Below are 14,563 nucleotides of genomic sequence, written 5' to 3'. Positions count from 1 at the left end.
AATGAGCACATTGTCAGCGATTAGCGCGAGAGAGTGACTCAGCATTAATCAGCGCAATGTGGGATAATTACTGGAGGGGGTCATTTCAAGGACATCAGCTCGCTTCTCGGGGAGCTTTGAACTTTCACCTTGTTTACTGGCAGTGAGAGAATTAATTCAATCAGCAAAAGAGATAGTTGATGGAATAAAGCTAACAGAATGATACATTTGTTTGCTCTGTATTTTACAATATTTCTCATAAACCTCCCAGTCACACGCGTGTTTTTCCAGAATTAACATGAATAACGTGATCCAGAAATAAAATCGTGTTTGATATAACACCTCTACACCGTCCCACCTCCCCAAACATCAGAGAGAAGTCCCATTTTATTGTCACCGATGAGATTGTGATAAAAGCGGTCTAGACGCACCACACCGGTTATATGGCATGAAAATGCTGTGCTCATCTTTCATCATGCTTTTATAGTACCTCTTGAAAGGCTCTATATATAGCACTCGCGCATTCACACTCGCATACACACTGGCAGTCACACACACACACACACACACATTTTCTCTGATGACAGCTATTATTGATTAATGTCATCATGTTTAACTTATTTAAAAAAAAACATTGCAGACTGCTCGGAAAGAGAATTTTCCTGATGAGAATTGACAATCCATTTCATAATTGTATATAACTATCCATCCATAGGGAATATAAAAAGTCTACACACTCCTATTTAAATGAAAGGTTTTTGTGAGATTACAAAAACACCTGCCACAATTTAAATGTCGTTAAATGTCAGATGTTCTCGAGGGCTTTTCCTGGCATTATTTCACTTTCTGACAGAAGCTTAAAGGTTTCATGCTACACTTGCCTGCTTTTTGGAACTGTTCATAATTCGCTCACTTTTGACGAACTCAGCAGGTTCGGTAAAAAAAAAAAAGAAAAGGGTTCTTTTAGTGATAAGTCAAAAAGTTGAACCTTGTTTTTATCTGATCTTAACGCAGTTTACCACGTGTTTGAAGTATTCCAACTGCGTTTTTGCAAAATTCACCTTAGAGTGTTTTTTCTGCAAAAATGATCTAAAAATAAAGTCAGTCCGTCAGTCTGTCTTTCATTTGTCATGCTTTGGTGATTTATTTGAAATTTGTTTTGGTTTGCTTTGTGTTAATGATCTCGTTTTATTGCAAGTTCTACATGCAAAAAAAAAAAGGATTTTCCAAAGAGGCCCGTAAGATTTGCTGGCATAAGTTGAGACCAATAAAGCCGCTTTAAGTGTGAATGTTTATGTTGAGTCATAAAAAAAAAACACCAGTGGATATTCTCTAGTGCCTTGATTTTCACCCAGTAAATTTATAGAGTGAAGGCACTTTTCTTCGATTGCACTGTGAGTTGTTTCCGTGAGGTCCACTTGGAGCGCATTGATTTTTCGCTATGTTAAATAGATTTTTATTGACGTGGCATTTCCACACTCTGCATAAAAGGTTACACACATTAGAGGGGAGCGTCAGAGAGGGATACAAAAGGGATGCAGCTCCCAGCTAAGATACGCGACTCAGCAAAGAAGTGACCTTGAAAACCCCGAGTGTGCAATCAAAGAGGACGATTCCAACATGGTGACGAAAGGAAGCGAAACACACAATGGAAAAAGATTCCGGGCTACAATGCATGGATATCTTTCAGCGCACAGACAGAGCGAGGAGACAAATACAAAATGGGGGGAGGGCAACCTTTTTCACCTATGTAAAGCAGCTCATCTCCATGTAGAACGCTGTCATTTCAACATAATGATTCATAAAAAGCTTTCGAAGCAACGCCTTACTGCTGACACAGCAATAAATCACCGCGCTCTCCTTCCTCCCGTTACTCGTCCTTCTCTTCTCACACAGAAAAACTTGCTTTCATTTCCTGATATTTATTATTGTCTCTCCAAAACATGATTTAAATCATAGCTATTTTTTTTCAAGCTGTAATAAATAGTATTTAGTCCCAAATATGTTGGGTCTAGCAAAAAAAAAAAAAGCACAATTCTATCCAAAGTATTGCTCATATTGTTGTTTTCTGACACATGACACAAGATTCCCACACAAACCTAAACACAACAGTGCGAGACCAACAGAAAGGGACTGTGTCGCTTATTGTGACCCAAACAATATAAATATATATATATATATATATATATATATATATATATATATTATTTATTTATTTATGTATTTATCTTTTTATCTATTTTTTGATTTATTTATTTAAAACAAAAGAGGACTTAAATGTGTTCCCAATATTTTTGCATACCTTGTTTTGCTCCCAGTATGACTCAGTTAGTGCACTTCCTCATCACCAACACAATCGCAAGTTGAAGTAAGCATAACAACACAACACATACGTATTTTTGGGCTCAATTTTAAAAGCTTCCAACATATTCGAAAGGCTGTCAACTGTGTAGCTGTGCCAACCATTGTGATCGATGTGTAGCCTCAGGAAGAACCATCAATTTTTTTTTAAAGTCATAAAAGTGATATTGGTTTGACAGTTAACGACTGAGAAGCTGCATAGCATAAAATAAATAAATAAATAAATACCGTAATGTAAAAAGAAGAAACGTGAACATGGGACAATCTCCTTTGGGAAAATTGGACATGCAACACTGTCGAGAATGACGGTACAGTCTTCCAACTTCTTTTGGGCTGCAAATTCTCGTCCACATCACAAGAATTATCTTTGCATGCTATGAGGCATGTCAGAAAACCGTTTGATCAGTAGTTAATCAGATGCTTCACGCATTTTAGAAAAGGCCAAGGTTTGCCTAGGGAAAAAAGAGTCTAAAGCAAATGCATAGAAATATGCTTGACATAACTGTCAGAACTTATCCAATGAACTAATGCCACCATGTTGTGAGTGTGGGACACTTAATATTAAATGAAAATGAACAAAAGCATGACAACAATATATATGTCTTTGAAAAACTACAGTATTTAGAAAATAAAACATTAACAAGGTTTATTCATTGAATTTTTTTCAAGTTTGGCGGGCCGGATTAAAACATTTAATGGGCCGCACGTAGCCCCCGGGCCATAGTTTGCCCATGACTGCTTTAGATCCACCCTGCCTGGGCAGCTCCAATGTAACATCAACAGGACTCTCGAAACATAACACAATCATTACTATTATTTACGCAAAACTCAAAATTCCTACCCACTGTACATCCTCTACCGTTGAGTTCATGCTGTTGCTCCCTGCATAGCCAGAAAACCCGAGTCGCTCGACACTCACGCAAACACATGACATTTGGACTCACATTGTGCCGGTTGATCCATTTGTCGCCCTCCGTGTGAACACGACAGGAAGTACGAGCGGAAGAGAAGCGTTGAGCCGCAGCGTGTTGTGTTGCTTCATCGCTTACACCGTCCTCAGCTGGGAGTTTTTTCTTTGGAGGTTTGGCCTGCAGCAAAGAGATGAACGAAGAGCGCCGGACATTTTGAAACAGAAGAGGGAAAGTGGACAGCGCAGGTTAAAAGTCACACTTGAGTGTCAACATGACGAGGTCAATGGCGACTAAGCTTGTCGTCCTCGTTATCCTCATCTTCATCATCTGCCTCCCAGATTTTTTCTCATCATACAGAGGTGAGGTTTTATTAAATGTGTGTGTTTGTGTTCGGGACTTTTTAAGGCCTTCCACAGGAAGTGCTTCACATGTTGCTCTGACATTTGAACGTTTCACTCACAGCGTACTCTGTTGAGTCATCCTGCAAGGCAAACTGTGTTCATTTGTTTTCTCAAATGTAAATATGGTGCATGCAATGTTAATTATTTTACAGCTTGTAATATATATTTTTTTATCTTTCCGGCTACTGTAATCACCAAGTCATAGGTTGGTCATGTAACATCCATTAAGCTACTTTGAGGAAACACAATCTTTTGCAAAATTCAAAATGTTTGTGCAACTTCTTGGAAATCTTTCGAGCATTCTAATCAACTATACATTTAGAAGGAATTGAGAAAAGGCGTCAAAACCAATAAACTTGATATAATGTACTTTGAGTCCAAAATTGGGCTGAGTAAATTTATTTAGGGCTTACGTGTTTATGTCAATGCGATGGACTGAGCCAACTTTTGACCGATTTCCGCCTTGTGTAACTTTGAAAACACAATTTCCTCTCTTGGCTCTGAGCCACGTGCTCACACTCAGTGGTTTCCTCACATCTTCTTTTTCACGTCCGACACATTTTATTGACAATTTTACCCCACTTCAATTAGTTTTTTTCTTTTTCTCCACTTCCTGCGTGTTTCAAATTCAACCACTCTAATTTCTGGATTGTCCTCCCTCCGTTCAGTGTCAAAAGTCAAGTTGGTCTGTTTGCCATGTGAATGGGACAAGCGAGCGAGAAAGAGAGAGAACTGGCAGGGTGCGGATGCTGAGGTGAGAAGAAAGACTTCATGTGACCCTCCCGCCATCCCAGGAGGTGAGCGATGGCGTGAGACGTGTGACGAGAGAGGAGCTGACAGCAGCCCGACGTCAAACGATGCAAGGAGTGAAGACGCACACACAAATTGGTACATGTGTGAAACACAAGGGAGTGTGGCGGAATTGCATGGTAACAGCTCCCTTTCAGGTACCAGTGAAGATGTTCGTAGTCTTTAAGATTGTCTGCAGTTTGAGAAGATCCTTAAAATAAAGATCCTCTCTGGACACAAGATGAGGCAGTGTCAGTCAACTGCAAATATTTAATTGGTACAAAGTTCTTGTGGTAAAGCTCATGAGTTAAGGCTTGCGTACGAGGACCCAATGAAGTCTCACATGAGTGTTAATACATTAATAATGCAAATTAAAAGCGCACCCCCCCCGATTACCTCGTGTTGATATTTCAACAATCCGTATGGTACTTTTAAAGTGATTAGTAATCAAAATTTAAAGTAATTAATATTTTAATATTTATTTATTAATTATTGTACATTATTCATAAAAAAGTATAACACACACAAACAATATTTTTACATTTAAAACAAAAGAAGCAATTAAAATGAATTGTTACGTTTTTTTTCTTGCTAAATAGTTGCATCTGTTCACTGATTGGCTGGGAGAAATCACATGGTTAGACTGACTCATATACTGGTTTAAAAACAAAATAATGGTAATTTCCATAAAAGGAATCTCAAGACTTTAGACAGCAGTCGAAATTCTACCCCACCCACTCAAAAAAAATCATTTGATATATTTTTCCATTTCCAGCTGCAAAGGTTCACATAGAGACGTCAGTGAATCTTCAACTTGGAGACGCTAACTTCCTGGAACTCACTTTATACGGCCACAGTAATTCCAGCTCCCTGCACCATCGGCCACCTGAGGAGGAGACGGAAGATGGAGGTCACAGTGCGGCGTCTTATTGCTGTGTGTTCGTCCCATCCGCCTCAGAGACATCCGGTCATATCGTTTGTCTGCTGACACTGTCAAATCACACCATTTCTTCTGCCGCAGAAAACAAGAAGTCGCCAAAGACACAAGAAGGTTTGTGTGGGAATTTATGACTAACGCACAGTCACCCCCCCCCCCCCCACATTCGATACTGTACAACTTTACTGTAATGCTTCTCGTTTTCGATCGAGCTCATGTACTGGCTCTTACTAGATTGTGCCACGGTACCTAATGTTGAGTCTGTTGGTACATTCTTGATATGGAGTGTTGTGTCTTTGCTATCTGTTCCAGATGAGTGGGGTGCTGTGTTCAGGATCCTCTGGCTGCTTCTCTTGTGTGTGGTCTTGCTGACTTTGACCTCAGCTTTCCTCAGACAAATGAAGCGGAGTGGACACTACTGCAGTAAGACACACACAATCATTCACTTCATTGCACACAGCGCATCCAAAGTGGCATGAGTAGAATTTACCTGCACATGTTTTTCTGTTTATCAGATAAAGTGCATCTTCTTGGTTATGGATTCACTGGGCAGCAGTTGAAAGGTGAAAAAAAATATATATGTTTTCGTTTTTTTTCTCGCCATGTCACGGTTTGTATCAAATGAGGTGAGATTAAATCTGATGTGCTTCTTGATTAGAAGGAAGCAACGACACAAAGATCAGCATTTACAAAGGTAACTTCTAGCACATTTGAAATTCATGTGCGTGCATTTAAAGTGACAAGACATTAATTATTAATTGAAATGCTTTTAGGGACGAACCTTCATAGCTATGAGCCTCGTCCAACATGGACAGGTCAGTAAGGAAAAAAAAGAAATGTTTTTTTTTCTGTAAAATATTTTCTTTTTCCATGACAGGATTATCATCTATTGAAGAGGTCGATGTAGCTGGTAGGAAATCATAACACGCAAACATACTTCAGCGCAAATGATAATTTTGTTTTTTAAAAAATGAAGCTTACTGTTAACAATGTTTATGACTTCATTTGTTTAGATGATGGTGAAACTGTACTGGACGGTCATGTGGACCACTGTTATGTGACCGGTAAACCGACATGTTGACATGATAATTTTTTTTAGAAGACAAAACTTTCCTCCAAAAGTGTTGCGTTCACTCTTGACCATCTGGGATATCATATCAAGATAAACAAAATCATAAACCCGTATAATATATTATGATACAATATAAATTACCATTATATAATGCATTAATATAAAAAAAAATAGGTAAGAAGAATATAAGTGACGGCTGAGTCAAATAAATAAGGGAACATAAGCAGTATGTAAAATTGTTTGACCTGAAGTGAACCAAGAGCTGAACAATAAAATATACAATGATTATTTTAAAGGGAAGGTAATCTGTATAAATACTCACAAAATACCTATTTATTGTTCACTTTTTAATTTCAAACTCGTCGAAGTTTGTGAATTAAAATACCTGATATATTTCATTTCTATTATTAATCATTGCCTGTATGCATTTCACATCACCGCAATGATATTTCTCTTGCAGCTAATCTTCATCACCGTCCAACAGTGACTTTCCCTCACAGAGGAGCTGAGCTGGTGATGGACAAAACACAGCTTTAGTCTGATGAAGAAAAATAAACCCGACGACATCATCATGCATCCGCGACTTAAATGTGGGGAAAAAAAGTATTTGGGATGCAAATGAGGTTCAAAATAGCTTCATTTTCAATTGTTCAGAAATATTGCATGTTTCCACATATAGGAAATCATCTTTCCCGGACTGTATGGCTAAAAAAAAAAAGAAGATTATTTATTTTTGAATGGATTTAAGTGTTGATGCCAGGATGGTTAAAACTTAAAAAAAATAGTCAGGACTCTAAAAATGTGTGCTACAACAACATTAACGGGATTCACAAAAATTATTCATCAGAGAATTTATTTGATAGCTATACATCCCATTTGCATTGGATCCTAGTATGATGAATATTGCGGAAACACATTTCCATCAAGGCCATATTAATTTGAGGTGTTAGATGTCATTTAATATAACAAACAAGAAAATACAGTAATCATGAATACTGTACTTGCATTTAAAGAGGAAAACAATCCTATTGTGTCAGTCAAGGCAATGGAGTGCAAATGTGTTTTCATATTTTTTACATAATTAACGTTCACGCCAACACATTTGGATGATGCTGAGTTTTGGGAGATTATCTTTGTATTAAGCACATGGCTAGAAGCCTCATTTGAAAACGAACAACAACGGGGTCAGCCACACGCAGAGGCTGCCTGTGGACCGTTTAATATGTCAATGTTAACTTTGTATTATACACATAAATAAACAGCTTCTGACAATGTAGATGGAAGCTTTCTTTCTGTACAAGAGTGCGTGTGTGTGTGCGTGTGTGTGTGTTAGTGCTGCACGTCTGCAGCTGGTTCTGTGCGTGTTGTGCAGCATTGGCTCTCAATGTGGGAAATCTGCAGGACAGGCAGCAGAAGTTGAAAGGCATTCTGGATGTAGTTGGTACTGTTGGAGCCCTGAGGACGGGAGAGACAAGACCTTCATCAACACCATTGTCAGAGCACACAATTTCAAATGTCAAAACAGATTGACAGAATTTTTGATTCTACGATAGACAAATCGTAAACTTTCAGTAGTCTACGTTGGAATTTCACTCAACTGTGTCCTTACGGCTACGCACAATTTTGCGCAGTCTGCAAGACTGTAGCATTGCCATTTGTAAAAGTTGAGGCAGAGTTGCTTTCATTGTTTATAATTGTTGTTGGTTAACTTATTTTTACACTTGCGTGACATTTAAACAAATCATTTGATGTGCGAGACACACACTTTTATGTATATAGGTCATTAAAGTAAAGGTTTCAGTATGCAAAAATATGTTTTATGAGAGAGACAGTTTTGCTCAGGAATTATAGTCACGTTTTTCCTATTGCAAGAACTGATATATATATAATACAGATTTCAAATAATACAATAAATTGTAATGTATCTACAGCAAAACTTCAATCCATTCCAGTATGCTGGGCATCGACTGATAGTTTGGATTTCAAAAATATGTTTATTATCGACATATATTCATAGAATATGGTTGCATTTATTTAGATTTATTAAAAAAGAAATCACTGTTTCATAGGCAAGCATCAGCGTTAAACGCTTTACGATTAACTACAACTACTACCCACACCGACGCTACATGAAAACAAATGTGGTTCCCGCTCAGTAGACATGATCCACGAAAATCGTAACAACGACACTTTCTAATTCCGATCAACTCTTACGTAGAGTTTAAATGCAACAATCATTCTTAGACTCTCACCTCCAACAGCACACTGTCAACCAACGGACTGAGCTCCTCAGCTTTCCTCTGACACTGACAATGACAACAATGTGTATGAATTCACACAGAATTTGTCATCTCCTTTGTGTATATTTATTTCACATCTTACACACGCTGGCTCACACTTACCCCAACAAGGAGCAGCGTATCCGAGAACTTTCTGGCCAGACACTCCACCTCTGCGCACATGGCGCATGTCAACCTGGAAAGGAAAAGAGGAGGTTGGAGCAGGCATCACTGCAGTCACCACATTAAATGCATGCACAAACACACACGCACAAAAAAAAAAAAAAATACTCGCACATGAAATCACAATTATTATTATTTTTTTTTATTATTTTGATTTTTATTTAGTCGTTCGAGCGGGTTTGTTGGTTTATTATTACTTAGTTTTAGTTTATTTTCATGCATTTATTTATTTTTAAATACGGAGTGTTTGTTGAGTGCCAGATTAAAAAAAAAGGTTGATGTCATAAAGTAAAGGAAATTACAATTCTCAAACGACTGTTTGACCTTCTTTCTTCTTTATGGATGTACAGCAATATCGCAATAAAAAAAAAAGATAAATAATGAAATGATCCGCAAAAGCTCACGCATGATTGACAAAGATGAAAACGACATTTTTGCTAGAAATCTAGTGAGTAAGTTATTCGGTTTGTGTTGTTAAAAGCATTTTCGTGTGTATTTTATTGAATTAACAAAAATGTTTTTTTCAATTCTAGTTATTTTGTTAGTTTTCGTCAACTATAATAACATTAGTACACTCTGTCACACACCTGGTGAGGACATGTGCCTGATCCCTTGCAGGTTTCTCCTGCTCTTGCTCTTGGCCATGTAGGATAAGTTCTGCCACCTTGTGGAGCTGCTCAATACTCCGCGCTGTCACTTCCGCCAGACTGCCCACTGACGACATGTAGACGGCCTGCAGAGCAAACACGGATGTGGACACGCATTAAATGAGATCACAAGTTTTGATCATTCGATTTATCGCCCACCACGGTGACGACACCCCACCTCCACAGATTTGAGCCTGTCCTCCTGCTTCTTCATCTTTGCCTCGTCTTCCTCACTCTTCTCCTCCTGAGCCGCTCCATCTCCCACCTCCTCCTCCTCCTCCTCTCCCTTCTCTCCTTCAGGCTGCTCCTGCGTCTCCCTGCCAACTGTCTCCGTAGTGACAGGCCGCTCCACCTTGCTCACCCACTCGTGAGCGCTCATTCGAGCCTGGAGAGGCACAATTACGCGCTGCATCTCGATGTTTTATAATCACACGCATCAGCACGATTAGATGCTAATATGCGGATTTCAAACAGTCAATCTCATTTGGATACAATTTGTCATAATGTCAACAATGACACATTACAGCTTCTGATTAAAACGTATTTCCTACAGTGATGACATAATTATACTAACTGATAGACAGATGATTGATTTTGTCTGTATGTCATTTTAGATAAGCCGCGGCATATAATGTGCAGTTGATGAGCGTGGGCAAAATGTGGCCCAAAAGAACATTTAGATTAGCAAGAGACCTGGCCTTAAATCTTATTAAATCATTTTTTAATTGATTCACTGTTCATAATGAATTAAAAATATTGGTAAAATAAACATGTTGATACAAACTGTAGATGTTTTCATTTTTATTAAATGATAATAATAATAATAATAAATTAGATTTGGAAGCGCCTTTCAGGACACTCAATTGGTTAAATACATAAAATTTCATTGATTATTGATGATTAATTATTATTTGATTGTCAAATTAAATAATTGTATATATTTTATATATGCATTTTTTTTTTATTCTATTTACAAATTATCTGGTCCAAGTGTCCATTTAAAAAAAATTAAACCACCGCTGTAGATACTGAAAAGGTGCCAGAAGAAATTCTGTGGCCCTCAATACAAACAGTTGTGTGTACATTTTTACCTTATTGAGTTTGTCTGGTGTCGCAGCGATATGAAGCTCAAACAGTAACTCGGTCAGAACACTCAGAAACTCTTCATCTGCTTCTACAGAAATACACGCACAAACACATGCATAGTAACACTTAAATCTTTGTATCATTTTGGGTGCAAAAGTATAAGCTACGAATATAAAGTGTTGCATTTTGGCAGGTTTTGCGATAGCGAGGGGTTACCCCTGTAATGTAATATTTACAAGAGGGAAAATTATATTAAATTTAAATTGTCACCACATGGGTTAGCCATCACTGGCTCTTCATTTCCAGTCTCCTCTTCCTTTTCCTCCTCTCTCTTGATGAAGACATCCTTGATGAAAATCAGCTCCTTCTTCACCTCCTCCTGCTTTTCTTCCTCGAGGGCAGAGAGGTACGCTTGGACCTGTGGGCGGCACATGGCTTTATTTTTCAATTTGCATACTTGTGAATGAAATATTTACTATTCTTCATCAATCTATTGTTCGACCTTAGCTTCGCTTTCGTTAGACAGGATCTCGAGAGCCTCCAGGTGGGACAAGCCCTGGTAGTCGTCGAAAAGAATCCCATAATGAGCCGTGGGCGCGCTGATGGGCTGGTTGTTCAGACGTGCTCGCTCCTTCTCCTTGGCTTCCTTCAACATCTACAAAACAACAGGGAAGACAAATGTGACAATCCCCAATCCTCGTGAATGAGTGTGACACAAAGCTTCATTACCATACCTGACTCAGCGAAGCAGTCTTCTGCATCAGCGTCTTTGTCTTTTTGAAACCTGGATCGCTCTCAGCCAGAACAGTCATCGTCTTCTTTCCGATGAACTCCAAAGCATCTAGACCGCCACTGATCACAGATTTGCCCTGAGAATCCCGGCATGACATAAAAAAAGAGGAGCTTGCATTTTTCACACAGAAATCAGGTTTTGTCATTATGGTATAGTACATGCGGGAAATATATATATATATATATGTCTAGTATAACGTTGTTACAAGTTACATTGGGAGTGCAGAGCTTTGCTGAAACTATTTTGTAATATCCACATCAGGTTCAAAGGAAGGAATTTGAGAGACAAAACAAGGTTGAACATAGAAACTGCTTTTCAGATGTAGAGGGAGCATGGAGCAGGAATGAGGAGCTAGAACGGCTCCCAATTCTGCTCGACAGGTTAATTTATCACCTCTTTTTTTTTATTTGTAATTTATTGTACGGTCAAAAAAAGAAAACTTCAAACTACTAAAATTACGGCTCTATTTTTACGCACAGCACAAGTCTCGCGCAAGACGTGGGCTAACCGTGTGCCGAGGTGGAGTATTCTCTCTTTTGGTATTTTCATGTATTTTCAAGAAATGGCCTTCTGCGCAGCTGTGGGAGTGAACATAGTCATTTGACTCCTAGCCAATAGGAGCATCTCCTTTCAGTTCCTTTAAATCCAGCACAGGAGAGGCAGTCACAAACAATGAACACAACTTTGCTCACCGTGTTCTGCACAACATTGGAGATAGCAGAGAAGACGCCCCTGTTGGAGGCGGCGGCGCTGACAGAAGTCGACTCTTCATGACCTGACAGCTGGACGCTCTCCCCTCCTTCCTCTGGCTTCTCCTCCACTGTGTCCTCCTCATCTTCTTTGGCCTCCTCCCCCACAGAGGTTTTGTGGAGACGCAGAGCTTCCCCTGCCTTCACCTTGACCGACGTCAGACTGTGACCTGTTACACACCAAGAGAAGAACATGAAAATCCACAGAAGTAGACCGCACGCAGCCGGATGAGGTCTTGTGTGAGACGTACCCACTGTGGAGGTGGCGCTGCTCAGGAGAGATTTGCCCCATGAACCCCAACCTCCCCAAACTTGATCATTCCCCTGATGTGAGCTCTGCACACAACAACACATTTTCTGCACATGTAGTATTGTCTCATTGGACAATTAATTCACAACCACCGTCATAGCACGTCACAATAGATTTGATTCTTTTGGTTTTAGGTTAACTTGCAAATCCTTAACATTTCTCAAAATGAATAAACTACATTTATCTCTCTTGGCGGTGACCAACCTCGCCATCCTTCTCCTCCTCTGTTGCATCTGGCTCCAAGCTCACTGATTGGTCACATTCAGTCAGCTGACCCTCAGACTCCAATTGAATCTCGGAGGAAGTTCGCGTGTCTTTGGTGTCCTCGGCCGCTAACTCTGAGTTCTGGAGGACACTCTCGGGGATCTGCGGAGGCTCCTGAACTTCGGCAGGCACTACGGGGACGTCAGTGGCATCATGGCCACTGCTGAGCTCAGAAGGCGTGCTCAGTCCGGTTGGAGGCAGGCTCGCTGCGTCAGAGGGGGCAGACTGGGACATCGTGATCTGGAAGTGGAGATATTCACCGTTTTTAATCTACTGTCCATGATAAGGGTATTTGAGTTGGTATCTATGTGGTAGTGAACCTGGAATTTAATCCATAAATTTCAAACAGTCTATTCTTTTTATTTTGTAGCATTTTCCTTGGATGCACTATTTCCGCTATGTGCACATGCACATTAGATTTCAGTATATGTGCTACCCAAGTGATTTAAATAATTTTGCCAGTCGAGCTGTTCCTTTAACCAAACCGATTGCAAAATTACCTCTCAGGGCTGACTAACGACCCGTGATAACATAAGGATTTTTATGTTCTATGATTGGCTGGTCAGAGCAAGACAAGTTTGACCTGCCAAACATATCTGTAATGATCTGAAAATATTGATACATTTAATAATCAGTTCAGTATCACTGGTATGAAGTGGTGAATTTAAAATGTTAATGTAATGGTATTGGATACATTTTGATTGTATATGTTTTATCCTGCTTCTACTCATTAGGTTGCAAAGTCACAAGTTTCTAAGTCACAAGTAGTGTAAGTCACGCGAGGTGCTTACAAATATAAAAATAAATAACATTGGATTGTACACTGTTATAGTTGTATTGTGTAATAATCACTGCAATGACAGACAGACTCGAAATGGAGAACAATCAAGTGAGGTAAAAATTAAAAGGAAGAAACTTTCAAACACATCTGCTTGAATTTCAATTTAATATTTATAATTTTGAAAACAGATTTTTTAAGGCCACCTGGCCAAGCCAGCATGTCTCAAGGGGAGTGGAAAATGCATCAATTCAAAAGTTTCACTAAACGCAGAGAGGATAGGATGAGAAGAATTTCAGCGTGGCGTTAGTATCAAGTCATGCCTGATAACATACAAAATGCACGTTAAACTGCTAATCGAAATTCAGGGCATGTAAAACAATGATATTGTTTCCACCCTCCAGTGACAGAGTCAACTTGTGAGACGCATTGGCAAGTAAACAACTGTACCACAGTGCCACCTGCTGGTTACTAACTGTACATAATCACAGCACTTGAGTCATCCGGTCTTGTTTACACTCGTTGTATGCACAAACTTTGATCAGATTGAGGAAAATTTGTTTTCAGACCTCATCTAGTGCGCCTAAAATAAACATAGTACCGTAAATGAGGAGGCTTTGGAGCAATGACTTACATGAGTAAGATGACTCGTATGCATCATCTGTTTAACTAACCAACGCATTCATTTACATGTATGACAGTAAAGCAAAAGTCGTTTCTTTGTGTCAGAAGTTGTATCAACTTTTCATACCACGATTGTAGATAGAACTTCCAAACAACGGTAAATACATAGCAGTGCACATGATTGCAATCCATCTGATTTTTACCATTGCCCCCCACCCCCAAACGCCTTCAACTGTGCAGATGGTTTATTGAAAAATGTTTGTCATGTAAACTGGTGGAAGCAGTCCACTTTGCATTGTTTTGGGATGAGAAAGTGACAGCACAACTCACCCGTTCGGTACCAGCCGGCGGCTCCTCTTCCGCCCCGCCACGTCGGCAGGCCTGTGAGCCTCCACGTCGA

General features: G+C 39.4%; 3 protein-coding genes across 7 annotated transcripts in view; 1 reads left to right on the top strand and 2 right to left on the bottom strand.

Moving 5' to 3' along the window:
- The window catches only part of klhl5 (kelch-like family member 5), a 25,043-nt gene extending 21,471 nt beyond the window's left edge, over positions 1-3,572 (bottom strand). The window contains exon 1 of the mRNA XM_088301785.1: positions 3,285-3,572. Coding sequence (XP_088157911.1) covers positions 3,285-3,382 — 98 coding nt within the window. The 5' untranslated portion in view covers positions 3,383-3,572. The remainder of the gene's footprint in view (positions 1-3,284) is intronic.
- Positions 3,250-7,726, top strand: LOC148332342 (uncharacterized). 5 transcript variants are annotated; one of them, XM_088301790.1, is made up of 10 exons: positions 3,250-3,610; positions 4,321-4,581; positions 5,217-5,492; positions 5,691-5,801; positions 5,894-5,941; positions 6,037-6,072; positions 6,152-6,193; positions 6,256-6,288; positions 6,392-6,442; positions 6,911-7,726. In XM_088301790.1, exons 1-10 carry the CDS (start codon positions 3,523-3,525, stop codon positions 6,985-6,987), a joined length of 1,023 nt encoding a protein of 340 aa, XP_088157916.1. In that variant the 5' UTR covers positions 3,250-3,522; the 3' UTR covers positions 6,988-7,726. The 5 variants fall into 5 exon arrangements, with proteins under 5 accessions (XP_088157916.1, XP_088157915.1, XP_088157917.1 ...); XM_088301789.1 differs by having other exon boundaries at positions 4,321-4,599; positions 6,040-6,072; XM_088301788.1 differs by having other exon boundaries at positions 3,252-3,610; positions 4,321-4,599.
- Positions 7,285-14,563, bottom strand: fam114a1 (family with sequence similarity 114 member A1). Its single transcript, XM_088301786.1, has 13 exons — positions 14,494-14,563; positions 12,702-13,001; positions 12,439-12,523; positions 12,131-12,357; positions 11,380-11,514; positions 11,148-11,300; positions 10,916-11,063; positions 10,651-10,733; positions 9,738-9,944; positions 9,500-9,645; positions 8,853-8,925; positions 8,703-8,756; positions 7,285-7,905 (listed from the first exon to the last, which is right to left on the bottom strand). Exons 2-13 carry the CDS (start codon positions 12,993-12,995, stop codon positions 7,780-7,782), a joined length of 1,731 nt encoding a protein of 576 aa, XP_088157912.1. The 5' UTR covers positions 12,996-13,001; positions 14,494-14,563; the 3' UTR covers positions 7,285-7,779.

The sequence above is a fragment of the Idiotropiscis lumnitzeri genome, chromosome 8, assembly GCF_059441095.1.
Source record: "Idiotropiscis lumnitzeri isolate Australia: NSW breed Sydney's pygmy pipehorse chromosome 8, RoL_Ilum_1.0, whole genome shotgun sequence".
NCBI lineage: Eukaryota > Metazoa > Chordata > Actinopteri > Syngnathiformes > Syngnathidae > Idiotropiscis > Idiotropiscis lumnitzeri.
The sequence above is the reverse complement of the archived record's forward strand: the minus strand, read 5'-3'. Positions and strand labels throughout refer to the sequence as shown.